General features: G+C 41.3%; 1 protein-coding gene across 42 annotated transcripts in view; it reads left to right on the top strand.

The window, feature by feature from the left end:
* The first annotated feature begins 678 nt into the window (after positions 1-678).
* The window catches only part of LOC133653094 (inter-alpha-trypsin inhibitor heavy chain H3-like), a 55,811-nt gene continuing 39,340 nt past the window's right edge, over positions 679-17,149 (top strand). For all 42 annotated transcript variants that reach the window (XM_062052408.1, XM_062052388.1, XM_062052398.1 and 39 more), the window contains exons 1-6: positions 679-788; positions 2,084-2,244; positions 4,073-4,177; positions 14,869-15,031; positions 15,112-15,222; positions 16,871-16,999. In XM_062052408.1, coding sequence (XP_061908392.1) covers positions 717-788; positions 2,084-2,244; positions 4,073-4,177; positions 14,869-15,031; positions 15,112-15,222; positions 16,871-16,999 — 741 coding nt within the window. In that variant the 5' untranslated portion in view covers positions 679-716. The remainder of the gene's footprint in view (positions 789-2,083; positions 2,245-4,072; positions 4,178-14,868; positions 15,032-15,111; positions 15,223-16,870; positions 17,000-17,149) is intronic.

Here is a 17,149-nt window from a genome sequence, read left to right as displayed (position 1 = left end):
CTCCTCCCGGAGCTTTGCTTGCCTTCCCCGATCCTCGACCACTGCTTGGACCCGGGAATTGTTGCCTCTCTCCAGCCCCCGACTGCTTGCCTCCCTACTGACTGCCTTTTCGCCTTCCCCCTTGGACTCGACGAAAGATACATTCAACACGCACCGACAACATTCTCTGGTAAAATCCACATTGTTAATTCCACACATCGTCCGCATTCACTCACTAGTGGTAGCATACACACCCCACACTTTCATCAAAGGTTTGAATAAACCTACTAAACCGCAGTTCTGCTTTGGTGTCGCCTCCTTCCCTTTGCCTAGTACACAACAAAAAAACCCACATGAAAACAAAAGGGTAACCTTAATAAAAGTGGTTTCAAGACAACTTTCAAGATGTGTGATCCTTTATACTTTATAATTTAGTCTAAATTTACTGTAATTTTATTCAACTAAAACGTCGAGAAATTAAGTCGACCAAAACTAAACTAAAACCAAATCAATTCAGATGGCTAAAATATGACAACAACTAAAATACATTTTTAAAACTATGACTAAATCTAAATTAAAAACTGCTGTAAAAAAATAATAATGTTGTGTGTGTGTTTGTGTGTGTAGTTTAAAGAGAGTTTGCCCTTTAACCATACGTTGTGCAAACATTGATGCTTTGTTTGAGTTTAAAAGGCAACTTTTCAGGTGCTCCCGGCTACACTCTGACAGCGGTCACCATGGAGAGAACTGTGGTGCGAGTCAGCATTTTTGGGCTGCTTCTGGCTTTTGGTGGTGCTCAACCCAACAAGGTATGCCCGTTGTCGTTGGATATACTTTAAATGTACATTCTGATGCACTGTATATACAGTCGTAGTCAAAAGTTTACACACATTTGTAAAGAACATAATGTCATGGCTGTCTTGAGTTTTCAAAAATTTCTACAACTCTTATTTTTTTGTGATAGTGATTGGAGCACATACTTGTTTGTCACAAAAAACATTCATGAAGTTTGGTTCTTTTATGAATTTATTATGGGTCTACTGAAAATGTGACCAAATCTGCTGTGGCCAAACAGCTCCATTTTTGTTTCATCTGACATCACATGGACAAAAATAAGACTTTATGGAGGAAAGTTCTGTGGTCAGATGAAACAAAAATTGTTTGGCCACAATACCCAGCAATATGTTTGGAGGAAAAAAGGTGAGGCCTTTAATCCCAGGAACACCATTCCTACCGTCAAGCATGGTAGTGGTAGTATTATGATCTGGGCCTGTTTTGAAGCCAATGGAACTGGTGCTTTACAGAGAGTAAATGGGACAATGAAAAAGGAGGATTACCTCCAAAATCTTCAGGACAACCTAAAATCATCAGCCTGCAGGTTGGGTCTTGGGCGCAGTTCAGTGTTCCAACAGGACAATGACCCCAAACACACGTCAAAAGTGGTAAAGGAATGACTAAATCAGGTTAGATTTAAGTTTTAGAATAGCCTTCCCAAAGTGTGGACAATGCTGAAGAAACAAGTCCATGTCAGAAAACCAACAAATTGAGCTGAACTGCACTAATTTTGTCAAGAGGAGTGGTCAAACATTCAACCAGAAGCTTGCCAGAAGCTTGTGGATGGCTACCAAAAGCGCCTTATTGCAGTGAAACTTGCCAAGGGACATGTAACCAAATATTAACATTGTTGTATGTATACTTTTGACCCAGCAGATTTGGTCACATTTTCAGAAGACCCATAATAAATTCATAAAAGAACCAAACTTCATGAATGTTTTTTGTGACCAACAAGTATGTGCTCCAATCACTCTGTCACAAAAAAATAAGAGTTGTAGAAATTATTGGAAACTCAAGACAGCCATGACATTATGTTCTTTACAAGTGACAAGTTTTGACCACGACTGTATCTTCTTAGATTGGTTTTAACCTGTTTACAAATGCAAAATGAACATATATCACAGTTGCAACAATGTGGCCCACCATGAAAACGAGCGTGACTCCCCCGTCGTCGACCAATGAGATTTTAGCATCCGCCGCCCTTTGACCTTTGCTCAGACCGGGCAGTCGGCGGCCATTTTCAACACAGACATGTTGTGTGTTTGTTCAGGACGACTGGGAGATCTACAGTTTTCACATCAACTCCACAGTGACCACTCGCTACGCCACCACCGTCATCACCAGCCGTGTGGTCAACCGTAAAGACGAATCGACGGAGGTGGAGTTCCACGTGCGGATTCCCAAGAATGCCTTCATCAGCAAATTCAGAATGTGGGTGCGGTTCGCACAGTGAACAAGCGTCACCGCACGCACTCTGCATATTGTCGAGAAAACACATACATTTTGGACACTTTAAATGGCAAACCTCTTCAAATACAGACATTTTTAAAATGTCTATTCACCAGATGGTGCTGCTTTTCCCCATTTAAAGCATGAAAGAAAAAATATTTACTGCAAGGGCAGCTCCCTTACTGACATAAGTGTGTATTGCTATCATTGCTTGGATGGGGGAGTGTATAGTTAAGTATGTGTGTGCGTACATGTGTGTGTGTGTGTGTGTGTGTGTGTGTTTGTCTAATTAGGTTACTTCATAATATTTTGGATTTATTTAAAAGACAAAACACTGAAGTTACTTAGACATACTCACTTTTAAAAGGTTAAAATCACCAAAAATAAAAAGTATTTGACGTGCATGTTTTAGACTAAAGTAGTTTTAATAGATACAGGTGTCTAATTATATATATATATATATATATATATATATATATATATATATATATATATATATATATATATATATATATATATATATATATATATATATATATATATATATATATATATATATATATATATATATATATATATATATATATATATATATATATATATATATATATACAAAAAAAAAGACTTAGCAGTTTTAGGACCTTAAGTGTGAGTTTTTGTTTTATGTAAAATAGAAAATACCAATGTTTCTGAGAATCATTTTCCCTTTCCGGGCTTAATAATAATGATATCAATAGAAATAATAATAATCTAATATTTTTTATTATTTTTAATATTTACAATAAGTGTTTTTTATTCATTTAAATGTTTACAAAAAACAAAAAGGTCATAAAATATTTAATATTTATGTGTCTGGCCAAAGTATTTTTAAAACATTTTTTGCTAAAAATAAAAAATAAAAATAAAGGGACAAGCAGTAGAATAAATAAAACATTCAAAATTAAAAATAAAAATAAAAATAATAATAGTTATATTTATTTTCATTTTGTGTTGTAAATCTGCCACTGTGGGAAAATCAATGCATGAAAATCAATCTCAGGTCCTAACAATAATAATATTAATGTATTTTATTACTGTAATTTTTATCATATTAATAATAATGATGCTGATAATACAATGAACAAAAAATAATTATAATAATAATGAATAATAATACAAATATATGATGAAGATGATGATAATATGAATAACAATAAACAATTATGAGTAGAATACAAATAATAATACTATAATAATAATAATAATATTATAATAATATTGGTAATAATAATGTGGGCTCTGTACCGAGGATGTAGTTGTGGCTTGTACAGCCCTTTGAGACACTTGTGATTCAGGGCTATATAAATAAACATTGATTGATTGATTGATTGAATAACAATAATAGTAATCAAATACTCCTCAAAAGGTATTTTATGGAAATAGTTGAGTTAGCCTTAAAAGAGGACAGAAATAAAGAATAATTATTTTAATGGCAGTTTGAGAGGAATCTGACATTTTTTGTGAAGAAGATTCATGACATTATATAATAATAATAACAATCCATCCAGCCATTTTCTATACCGCTTATCGTCATTAGGGTCGCAGAAATACTGGAGCCTACCCCAATGACTTCAGGCAAGAGGCGGGCAAACAACCATTCAATATATGACAATTTAGAGTCTATATAAATAACCTAGTATGCATCATTTTAGACTGTGGGAGGAAGCCAGAATATGCGGAAAAAACCCCACACATGCACGAAGAAAACATACAAACTTCAAACAATTTGACAAATGATTACAGAATCCCCTTCCTGCTTGACTTTCTTCAGGTTTATGGATGACCAGGTGTACGATGGCGAGGTGAAGGCTAAAGAAGCGGCTCAGCAGCAGTACACACAGGCTGTGTCCCGTGGCGAAAGTGCTGGCATTGTCAGGTACTTGCAGGGGCGGATTAAGAAATTTTGGCCCCCTGGGCCTGACATGGTCTTGGCCCCTCAACCCCCCGCGCGTGTGGGCGCACACACACGCACGCACTATGCAAGAAATACTGTATACTGTGAACAGACATGCACACTGTACTGTACAGAAGAGTGCACATACTGCACACACACTATTAGGTATACCACACAGACACTGACAAGCACAGGTTTCACACAGACACAGGGGGAGGGGATAAATGGCCTAAAAATAAACATTTTTGAAAATGATTACGCCCACTTCAGTGATGGTGCATTGGGTCATTTGAGAGATATTATGTATTGGAAGTTGGTAGCTATCATGAAATAAACCCCCCAACCCACCCAAAAAACTAAATCGGACATGATTTTTGCCCCCTTTTCCTCCCTTCTATCATTAAAAATAAAATAATATCTTAGGAAAACACATTGGCATAACGGCAGCTGTGCAGCAAATTGAGGCTCAAAGTCTGTATCTATTTGTGGTTAAGCTTGAGGAGAAGGAGAAAGGTAAAATGATAACATGCATCGGAGAGCACCACAAAGAAAGGTGTAGGCCAGTTCATGGTACAAGGGCTGCATGCAGGTCAAGATAGCCCATTTCCAAGAATGCTATAGTGGCTGGACAGGCACTGGACATGTCCTGAACTCAGTGTCAGACGTGGCTGCCGAATACTTGGATGAAGTGAAGCAGCTGACAGATCTCATGCTGCCCCATCTGAAGACTGTCCTGGCCAGGCAGAGGATGGATGAGGAGACCTTCCCAATGGACCCTGTCAGTGAACAGGCTAGTAACATTGATGGCACCCCTGTGCACAACATTGGGATGGAGAGACAATGTGGCAAGGTGGACTACAAACTGAAGAAGTTGGGCACACTGAACGCAGTCAATAGGTCAATAATTTTACAGAAGAGCCAGGAGCTTCAGAGGTTTCAAGGCAGCAGCACAAGCAAAAAGGGAGGTTGAACTCAACTGGAGTAAATTCATGAAGGCAAAATTCGAGAGTAGGGCAGATGAGAAACAAGAGATGGCTCAAAGAAAGGAGAGTAAGAGACTAGACATGCTGGACACACTGAAATCTTTTGATGGCCCCTTCACGATAGTGGGGAAGTTGAAAAGTTCCTTGTGGATGAAAGTCTGCACAAGAATGCAAAGCTGCAGAGAATGAAGCTTGAGGTTCAGTTTGCCAGAGAAAGCACCAAGCTTCTGCCTAAAGTCAATCCTATCTTCACAATCCAGGTGACACTTCCCAGAAATGGCAAAAGTGCAATTCTCCAAGTCATAATGGATACTTAGAATTTTATGGTGGTGGTAAGTATTCATGAAAACAGGTAGCCTAACATTAGTGAATGGGTGAATTCTGGAAATAACCTAAAAATCTTACACAGTGCACCTTTAAGCAAGGGGTTTCTTTCGTGCTTTCAATTTTGCAAAATCATCCACCACATCATTGAAGTCCAACTCTCTTGTCAGCTCACTCTCAATTGCCATTAGAGATAACGCATTTAATCTTTTCTGAGTCATTCTTGTGCGCAGCTCATTTTTTACTCTTGACAAAAGAGAGAATGAGCGTTCTCCCTCACAGTTACTGACCGGTAGAGTGAGAAAAATCTGTAGCGCAATGTATGTATTAGGAAACGTAGGCTGTAGTCCAAAATGTATTATTGTTTTGAGCAGTCCTGAAGGGGTCCTCTCCTCATCAGTGTTGTTGAGCTGTATAAAAGATTTGAACTGTATAAGCTCCTGTCCAAGACTTTCATTGAGGTCAGATGGGTATGATTCAGTGAGAATCTTGGCCTTGTGAAGGACTGAAGCATTGGACTCTGTATCCAAAGAGAAAAGGACACTGAACAAATTGTTCAGATGTTTGTAGGCCTCCAGACGGTGATTAAGGCTTGAACTCAGTTGATCAATAGAGGCAATAAATGTCTCTATTTGAAACAGTTGCCTTCCCTCAAGCACAACATCTGGGGATGCTGATTCATCAGCAAACTTTTTACGTTTCCTCGTCCGTTCAGCCCTGTAAGATGGGGTGCCACCCAACATGTTTAAGGCTTTCTGCTCAAAATGATCAAATAGATCTCTTTGGGAGAGAACAAAGGTGCGCAGAGATTCCAGCAATCTAACTGCTGTACCAAGGTCCATGTCTGCTTTTTGAAGTTGCAGACTTGTGGCCTGAAATCTGGACAGAACAGTGTCCCAAAAGCCTGCCATGAAGGCCATCTCAAGTGAATCCAGCTTCCGCACTAGACTGTCAGCTTCAGTTCGTGTGTCTCGTTTCTCTGTGTCATCAGTGGAAATAACCTGTAGTGCTGCTTTTATTTTACTGTAGTTCTGCCACAGTGCTTTGGTAGATTCTGCACGGCAACTCCAACGCGTGTTGGATAAAGCTTTAAGTGTGAGATCTATGTTGGAATTGCCAAATACCCTGTCCCATCGGTGTGTGGATGCAGTTGTGAAGTTGTAAATAGACTGAATCAAGTCAAAATACTTAGAGACTTCATTTCCACATCTGTCAATGCTGTTGACTCCCACCAAATTCAAAGAGTGAGCTGCACATGGAATATAGTGTATTAATGGGTTGCTTTTCTTTAAGTGAGCCTGCAACCCATTATACCTCCCTGACATGTTGCTGGCATTATCATAAGCCTGCCCCCTGCAATTTGACAGCTCTAACCCTAGATTTTCCAACACAGACATGACACAGTTAGCCAAACTTTCACCTGTATGGCTAGTAATGGGCTCAAAACCCACAAAGCGTTCAACAACACTGCCCTCTTTGCTAACAAAACGGAATATGAATGTCAATTGGTCCACATGAGATAAATCTGGGGTTGAATCCACAATGATAGAGTAGTATTTGCTTGCTTGCAGTTCATCTGCTATAGCCTGTTTGGTTTTTGCACCCATCAATTCAATGAATTCCTCACAAATGGTGGAGGACAGATATGAGGTATTACCTCGACCCATCTGCCCAAACTTTCTGATGTGATCCTTTAGAAAGGGATCAAATTCAGCCAGGACCTCCAGAATACCAAGGTAGTTCCCATTGAGAGGAGACCCTAACGATTCATTTTTACCCCTAAATGCAAGGCCCCTTTCTGCAAGGAATTTAATGACTGCAACAACTCTTTGTAACACCTGCCTCCAATAGCTGCTCTCTGCCTGAAACTGTTTGAACAGGTCTGCATCAACTGTGGCACCTTTGGCGCGGTTCAAGACTGCTTGCATGCAGGTTATGTGCTCAGCACTTCGCTCATGTTCACCAAATCTTTCTGAGTGTTTCCAATCACAATAGCCTGTCACAAAAGAATGCGTTTTTGGGGAAAACAGTTTGCATGCAAAGCAGTAAACATTACCAGTAGAGGGAGAGTACATCAGCCACTCTCTTTGTACTCGTTGTCCATTGGGCAAGTGTGAAGTAAAATGTTCATTGTTTAGGCATCGGGTTTTGCCTCCTAGCCCACTGTTCCTCACAGAAGCTGGATAATGGCTGTGACGGTTGTGAAATGATTTTGCACCTCTTTGAATAAGAACTTCCTTCATTGACTCAGTGAGGGTCTCAGCCCATTTAGCGGGATCACTAGGTAGAGTTGTCACTGTAGATGGTGTTGAAGAAAGATTCAGCTCATTTTCTATGCTGTCCAGAGGTGCAGTGACCTCACATTCATCCGAGCAACTGGCTACTGCTGAATTGGTTGAATCATAAGCATCAGAAGCATTTGGTTCAGTGTCTACACTTGTAGTGGTCTCAGGATCTTGGGAGCTACATGCTAGCTCAGGTGCATTGCTAACCTTAGCTGAATTTGCAGTAGCATTTATAGAATTGCTTTCAGCAGATGTCTTTGTACTGAAGAAGCTGGAGATATTTGGAACACTCTCAAGTAAAACTGATTCCTTTTTTTTCTTTTCTTGCTGAATTTTTTTTCTAGCTCCTCCACTTAAACGTTTATGATCCATATTTCCCTTCTTTCTTTGCACATTGGCTCTTTGCCTATCACAACAGATAAACCAACTATGTGTGTGTGTGTGTGTGTGTGTGTGTGTGTGTGTGTGTGTGTGTGTGTGTGTGTGTGTGTGTGTGTGTGTGTGTGTGTGTGTGTGTGTGTGTGTGTGTGTGTGTGTGTGAGTTTGTTTGTGTGTTTATGATCGGTGCTGCTTCCTTCAAGTGTGTGAAGTGATTTAGAAAACTAGCAACCCAGCATCAACACTCCAAAGCAGAGAATAACAGCTTACTAGCATAGACAATTGAGAGCAGAGAATCAACTGATTCGTCTGATAGACAGCAGGAGAGCAGAGTGGTCAGTGATGATCGAATCAAGAAAATGTCTAAATGGCAAGGGAACAGACTGATTTGTACTGAGGAGAAAGAGAGAGAGAGCCAATTACAGTGAAATATATTCCAAAAGAGCCAAGTGACTAGCTGAAGGCAGGGACAAATGCCTTGGAGTGACCAACAAGAGTGCAAAGTACCAAATGGCAAAATGTGGAAAGACCAACAGGCAGATCTGCTTTTACCTCTTATCTTCACAACCAAAAAGTTGCTAAATGATGTTTTCAGTCGCTAGCCAGGTATGGCCAAAAGACGCGAAATCTAGCGGCAAAGTCGGTCAATCACACTGACAGTGAAACAAATATTTTGAAAAGATAATAATTGTACACCTTTGTGCACTTTAGTCTTCTATCTAAATATTTTCACAAAGGACACCAAGGCAGCTTGCTAGCTATGATGGGAGCAACAATGTCTGATAGACAGCAGGAGAGCAGAGTGGTCAGTGATGATCCAATCAAGAAAATGTCTAAATGGCAAGGGAACAGACTGATTTGTACTGAGGAGAAAGAGAGAGCCAAGTACAGTTAAATATATTCCAGAGCCAAGTGACTAACTGAAGGCAAAGACAACAGCCAGATACCTTAGCAGAGACCAACAAGAATTCAAAGTACCTAATAGCAAGATGGCGAGACCAACACAATAAATTGTATTAGGATTTAATTTATTAACGTTAATCTTAACAGCCAAAAAGTTGCTGAATAATGTTTGTAGTCGCTAGCCAGGTATGCCCAAAACAAGAGTCGCTAAACCTAGCAGCAAAGTTGCTTAATTGCAACACACTCTAGGATTCAGGGGAATTAAGGATAATAAAGATATTAATTGTACAACTTTTTGTACTTTTTTTCTAGTTTTTTGAGTCGCCAGCCATGTATGGCCAAAAGTCGCTAATTGAATGCCAACGTTGCTTAATCGCCAACACACTGGGACTCACTGAAGGACTGACTGAATAAAAAAGATAATTAAGATAATTGTGTACTTTTCTCTTCTGATATTTTCTCTAAGGACCCCAAGCTATCTGCAAGCAGCAATAATGTCTGACAGACAGGAGAGCAGAGTGGTCAGTGATGAATGGCAAGGGAACAGGCTGATTTGTACTGAGGAGAAAGAGAGAGAGAGAGCCAATTACAGTGAAATATATTCCAAAAGAGCCAAGTGACTAGCTGAAGGCAGGGACAAATGCCTTGGAGTGACCAAGAAGAGTGCAAAGTACCAAATGGCAAAATGTGGGAAGACCAACAGGAAGATCTGCTTTTACCACTTATCTTCACAACCAAAAAGTCGCTAAATGATGTTTTTAGTCGCTAGCCAGGTATGGCCAAAAGACGCGAAATCTAGCGGCAAAGTCGGTCAATCACACAGTGAAACAAATAATTTTAAAAAGATAGTAATCGTACAATGTCTTGTACTTTTGTCTTCTTTCTTAATATTTCTCAAAGGACACCAAAATGTCGCTATCTGCAGGCAGCTTGCTAGCTATGATGGCAGCAACAATGTACCTTAGAGTGACTGACCAACAAGAGCTCAAAGTACCTAATGGCAAAATGTGGAGAGACAGACACAATAAATTGCATTAAGATGAAGAGAACTGTTGCTATTATTAATCTTAACATCAACCAGAAAGTCGCTAAATGTCACCAGCCAGGTATGGCCAAAAGTCGCTTAATTGGCCACACACAGTAACAGAGAAACTAACAAAAAAAAGATCATAAAGATAATAGTTGTACAACTGTGTGTACTTTTGTCTTCTTTCTAAATATTTTCCCAAAGGACACCAAAATGTTGCTATCTGCAGGCGGGAGCGTGCCTATGTTCCCCGGGTCCTATGTTCCCCGGGTCCTATGTTCCCCGGTTGTTCCTGGGTCTTTGTATGCGACCGGGGAACTTAGGACCCTTTTTCTAAAAAAGGGTCCTATGTTCCCTGCATTGTATCTGGCGAAATTGCGAAATTGTGCCCTGACCAAAACCATCCCTAAACCTAACCTGTCACAGGGCGTTGTGGAGCACTTTTTTTTGGCGAAATTGTGCCCTGACCAAAACTATCCCTAAACCTAACCTGTCACAGGGCGTTGTGGAGCACTTTTTTGGCGAAATTGTGCCCTGACCAAAACCATTCCTAAACCTAACCTGTCACAGGGCGTGCGGCAGCAGATAGAGCAACTCAAACGCGAACTTCCTTCCTTCGACAACTTAAACGCGTCTCTGTCATGCGTGTCTGCGTGCGTCTTACTTAGTCGCGCATTGGAAGCAGCGGGGAACATAGAACCCTTTTCTGGAAAAAGTGTTGTACGTTCCCCGCAGCGGGGAACATAGAACCCTTTTTTTTAAAAAGGGTCCTTAGTTCCCCGGTAGAGGGGAACATAGGACCCGGGTAACATAGGGACGGGGAACATAGGGATGACCCGCTGCAGGCAGCTTGCTAGCTATGATGGCAGCAACGATGTCTGCCAGACAGGAGAGAGTGGTCAGTGACGATCGAATCGAGAAAATGACAAAATGGGTCAAAGACCAAAAAGTTATTAACTGACAGCAGTGACAAATGTCAGACTGTAAACTTTCTCGAAAGAAAAGGACAAAATGGGAAGATGCTGATAATAACAGCAAAATGGAAAATATAAGAATTTCCAAGTAATGCTCAACTCAAGTGTGTGTGTGTGTGTGTGTGCGCGCGTTAAACTTCTTGTTGAATGATTTCAAATTATCTCTGAGTCTGAACTGAGGGAAAGGAAACCAAATTTTGAGCAGTCTCTCACGAGTTCAAAATACCAAATGAGGAGATTCTAAAAGAACAGACCGGTTTATGAAAGACTTGATGGGGGAGGGGCACAGCTAAGAATACTTGAGTGAGATTCTGTGATCCAAATTCGAGATAGAGCTTTTTGATAATGATAATTTGTCAGAGTAAGGTTGTGTAATCAAAATTTGAGAATGAGCTTTGTCAATCAATCAAGAATATTTGCATTAAGTTCTGTGATCAAAATTCAGAAACAACCTTTAATAATTGATAAAGAATATGTGAGTGAGGTTGTGTGATCCATCCAATTTGAGAATTAGCTTTGATAATAATGATTGAGAGCCTCTGGCCCTCTGTGGATCATGGCCGCGGGGCCAATTTTGCCTGGCCCCTTGGGGCCTCTGTGGGTCGTGGCCGCGGGGCCAAGTTGGCCTGGCCCCTTGGGGCCTCTGACCCTCTATGGATCGGGGCCAAGTTGGCCTGACCCCTCGGGGCCTCTGGCCCTCTATGGATCATGGCCGCGGGGCCAAGTTGGCCTGACCCCTTAGGACCTCAGGCCCTCTGTGGGTCGCGGCCGCGGGGCCAAGTTGACCTGGCCCCTTGGGGCCTCTTACCCTCTATGGATCGTGGCCGCGGGGCCAAGTTGACCTGGCCCCTTGGGGCCTCTGGCCTTCTGTGGCTCGCGGCCGCGGGGCCAAGTTGGCCTGGCCCTTTGGGGCCTCTGGCCTTCTGTGGGTCGTGGCCGCGGGGCCAAGTTGGCCTGGCCCCTTGGGGCCTCTGACCGTCTATGGATCGTGGCCGCGGGGCCAAGTTGACCTGGCCCCCTGGGGCCTCTGACCCTCTATGGATCGTGGCCGCGGGGCCAAGTTGGCCTGGCCCCTTGGGGCCTCTGACCGTCTATGGATCATGGCCGCGGGGCCATGTTGGCCTGGCCCCTTGGGGCCTCTGGCCCTCTGTGGGTCGCGGCCGCGGGGCCAAGTTGACCTGGCCCCTTGGGGCCTCTTACCCTCTATGGATCATGGCCGCGGGGCCAAGTTGGCCTGGCCCCTTGGGGCTTAAGATTATTATTTTTGCAAAAGTAGTTTTGCTTGGGTCGCGGCCGCGGGGCCAAGTTGGCCTGGCCCCTTGGGGCCTCTGGCCCCCTGGGCCTGGGCCCGGCAGGCCCGGTCATTAATCCACCTATGGGTACTTGGATCATCAAAAATCTAAATGAATAGAAAATATTATTTTTTTGTTACGTATTTATTTATGTTTGGTTTGGTTATTTCCATGCAAAGAAAAAATAACATTACATGTAATGCAAGCGTTTATATCAAAACAGTCTGAACTCCAATGTTGCCTTTATACAAGTGTAAAAATTAATTAGTTAAGCTTTTAACTTTTTGTCAGGTAATATGAAAGTTTATTTTTTTACATCTTTGGAACGTTTCATGTATGTGAAAATAAAGGTCAAAACAAATACTTTGGAGTGCAAAAAGCCAAAAAAAAAGAAAAATCAGGAATGTCCAAGTACTGTAAGGTTTCCTTCGCGGTATAGCTCGGTTGGTAGAGTGGCCGTGCCAGCAACTTGAGGGTTCAAGGTTCAATCCCAGCTTCCGCCATCCTAGTCACTGCCGTTGTGTCCTTGGGCAAGACACTTTACCCACCTGCTCCCAGTGCCACCCACACTGGTTTAAAGGCCTACTGAAACCCACTACTACCGACCACGCAGTCTGATAGTTTATATATCAATGATGAAATCTTAACATTATAACACATGCCAATACGGCCGGGTTAACTTATAAAGTGACATTTTAAATTTGCCGCTAAACTTCCGGTTCGAAACGCCTCTGAGGATGACGTATGCGCGTGACGTAGCCCGACGAACACGGGTATGCCTTCCACATTGAAGCCGGTACGAAAAAGCTCTGTTTTCATTTCATAATTCCACAGTATTCTGGACATCTGTGTTCGTGAATCTGTTTCAATCATGTTCATTGCATTATGGAGAAGGAAGCCAAGCAAGCAAAGAAGAAAGTTGTCGGTGCGAAATGGACGTATTTTTCGAACGTAGTCAGCCACAACAGTACACAGCCGGCGCTTCTTTGTTTACATTCCCGAAAGATGCAGTCAAGATGGAAGAACTCGGATAACAGAGACTCTAACCAGGAGGACTTTTGATTTGGATACACAGACGCCTGTAGAGAACTGGGACAACACAGACTCTTACCAGGATTACTTTGATTTGGATGACAAAGACGCAGACGTGCTACTGTGAGTATGCAGCTTTGGCTTTTTTTTGCGTATGTACGTAACTTTTTTAAAATATATAAGCTTTATGAACCTTGGGTTAGGTGAACGGTCTTTTGGGCTGAGTGATTGTGTGTGTTGATCATGTGTTTGAATTGTATTGGCGTGTTCTATGGAGCTAGGAGCTAGCAGAGGAGCTAGGAGCTAGCATAACACGTACCGTACCGTAAGTGCGCGTCACGTACGTAACTTTTTAAAAATATATAAGCTTTATGAACCTTGGGTTAGGTGAACGGTCTTTTGGGCTGAGTGATTGTGTGTGTTGATCGGGTGTTTGAATTGTATTGGCGTGTTCTATGGAGCTAGGAGCTAGCAGAGGAGCTAGGAGCTAGCATAACAAACACGCAGGTGTTATTATGCAGGATTAATTTGTGGCATATTAAATATAAGCCTGGTTGTGTTGTGGCTAATAGAGTATATATATGTCTTGTGTTTATTTACTGTTGTAGTCATTCCCAGCTGAATATCAGGTACCGTGAGTATGCAGCCTTGGCTGCTAAACATTCGATAACTTGACCGTATGTGCGCGTCACGTACGTAACTTTTTAAAAATATATAAGCTTTATGAACCTTGGGTTAGGTAAACGGTCTTTTGGGCTGAGTGATTGTGTGTGTTGATCAGGTGTTTGAATTGTATTGGCGTGTTCTATGGAGCTAGGAGCTAGCAGAGGAGCTAGGAGCTAGCATAACAAACACGCAGGTGTTTTTATGCAGGATTAATTTGTGGCATATTAAATATAAGCCTGGTTGTGTTGTGGCTAATAGAGTATATATATGTCTTGTGTTTATTTACTGTTGTAGTCATTCCCAGCTGAATATCAGGTCACCCCCGGCTCTCACAGCATCTTCCCTATCTGAATAGCTTCAACTCCCCACTAGTCCTTCACTTGCACTTTACTCATCCACAAATCTTTCATCCTCGCTCAAATTAATGGGGAAATTGTCGCTTTCTCGGTCCGAATCTCTCTCACTTCATGCGGCCATCATTGTAAACAATAGGGAACTTTGCGTATATGTTCAACTGACTACGTCACGCTACTTCCGGTAGGTGCAAGCCTTTTTTTTATCAGATACCAAAAGTTGCAATCTTTATCGTCGTTGTTCTATACTAAATCCTTTCAGCAAAAATATGGCAATATCGCGAAATGATCAAGTATGACACATAGAATAGATCTGCTATCCCCGTTTAAATAAAAAAAATTCATTTCAGTAGTAACTTAGATATTGGGTTTCACTATGTAAAAGCGCATTGAGTCACTAGAGAAAAGCACTATATAAATATAATTTACTTCACTTCACTTCACTTCCCATCACAGCTCCGTGGGGAGGACTCTTGAGGAGTTCAAGACCTCCGTGACAGTGGCTCCGCTGAAAAAGGTGACCTTTGAACTCACCTACGAGGAACTGTTCAGACGCAGGTTGGGCAAGTATGAGCTGCAGATCTTCGCTCGCCCCATGCAGCCCGTCAAAGACTTCAAGGTGTGACTCTTGGTGGTGATGAGGCGCTCACTTGGTTTTCTACCATGTATTAGTCTGACATTGTTTGTCTGAAATTCCAGGTCGACGTGTACATTCACGAGAAAGCTGGCATCAATTACATGGATATTAAAGGAGGACTAAGCACCAATGCTCTGGCTAATGCTATCACCAAAACACTTGCAGACAAACAGGTAAAACATTGATCCATTTTCTGTAGCGCTTGGCCTCTTTCCAGTCAGGCTGGAGCCTTTCTTAGCTGGCTTTTGGGGTAAGAGACGGAAACTGGACTGGTCCCAAGCTAATAACAGGACATATAACAGTATAAATAAGCAATCACACCTATAAACAATTTAGAGCAGAGGTGTCAAACTCATTTTAGATTGGGGGTCACATGGAGAAAAATGTACTGCAACTAATTTTGTGTTGAAAGAAAGATGTAAAGAAAATGTTACTTAATAACGAAACAACAACATCTTAGCTTCGTTTGACAGGTAAAAAAGCAAATCAGTGTAATATTAAATAATATAACTTATCAATAATGAATTTATTCTATTTTTACAACATGCAGAGGGCTAATTTAAAAACAGACTGCGGGACGCAATTGTCCTTCAGCACCCCCCTTGTCTAGAGTGATGGGCAGTAAAAATCTACATGTAGCTAAGCTACAGTACGTAGTTTAACTACATTTTACAGTAGCTTGGCGGTAGCTTAGCTACTTTTTTTAAAAGTAGCTTTTCCTGTAGCTTGGCTACTTTTAGAGCCATGTAGCAAGGTAGCTTACCTCAAAGCTACAAGCAACAAAGAGAGAAAATGGACTGCAAATCCAGGCACCCAAAAAAATGAAGAAAATACAATGACCTAAATAAATAAGGACATTCATACATACGGAGAACATCTATGATGATTGGTTGGTCTTCGTATGATGAGTCACAATTGGCTAAGGTTAGGGCGAAACATTCTGGACTGGCCAATCAAAGGCAAGATAAGGCAGGGCATCGAAACTACTAAGCAAAATCATAACAGTCACATGACGAGGAGGGAGTCAGAGACAGAGGGACGCTTCAAGCTGAGGACACACAAAAAAAAAAACATACTTGAAAATGTCAGAAGAATTCTCTTCCACAGATTAGATTTTTCCTTTAGTGATGAAGAAACCCACAATAATGCGTGTCCTTGGCCATATTTAGACACATGTATGCGTTTAGAGAAAAAATTGCCCAAAACCCTAGTTTTTAGTTGTTTACTCTGTAACCAAAATGATAACTGCTCTCTTCATCTAAGTTGTGGAACACACATTTAGGGACACACTTTAAGGTGGGTTGAGTTCATTAAAAGTTTTACTACACATAACCATTACCCATTACAACTGTTCCCAAACATCACGCAAGTCATTGTTTTTTTTGTCAAGATATAGATAGATGCTGTGTTTTTTTTTTACTATTGGTAGAGACAATTAATACCATTATAGGGGTGAGCCAAAGAGAAGGCAAACTAAATTAATACATAAAGTATAGAGGCAGATGTAGGGTGTCCCCAGCTAAATGACAGATAGTTAATAGTAATGGACCCTTGTTGGTTCCATTTGTACACTCTCAGTTACATGAACATTGATATTAGACATGTGGGCCCATATATATAAATGCTGTTAAATGTGGATTTGATGTAACAAGCTACTTTTGCTGTCCGCAGATAGCTTCCCCCGTCGCTTAGCTACATTTAATCGAGAGTAACTTATAGCTTAGCTTACTACATTTTCCAAGTAGCTTGCCCATCACTGCTTGTCAATACTGATACGTCTGTTGTCCAATTATTGACTATTTGACGTTTGAACCGTTGCAGGCTTGGGTTTATTTCTACCCCACAGTGGACCAACAGAAAACATGTGACAGCTGTGGAGAACAGGGTTTAAATGGAGATCTGGTCATAGTCTATGACGTCAACAGACACAAGTCTCTGGGGGACATCAAGGTAAAGACACAACCGTCAATATATTATTAATATAATTACGGCTGTCAAAGTTAACGTTAACTATAAATTCCTTTAACGGGAGTAATTTTTTTAACGCGGCGATTAACGCGCATACGACCTGACTCCTTTTTGACCCACTGGCCATTCCGT

Source organism: Entelurus aequoreus, linkage group LG01 (genome assembly GCF_033978785.1).
Source record: "Entelurus aequoreus isolate RoL-2023_Sb linkage group LG01, RoL_Eaeq_v1.1, whole genome shotgun sequence".
NCBI classification, from domain to species: domain Eukaryota; kingdom Metazoa; phylum Chordata; class Actinopteri; order Syngnathiformes; family Syngnathidae; genus Entelurus; species Entelurus aequoreus.
Note: the sequence above shows the minus strand (reverse complement) of the source record. Positions and strands in the feature narration are given on the sequence as shown.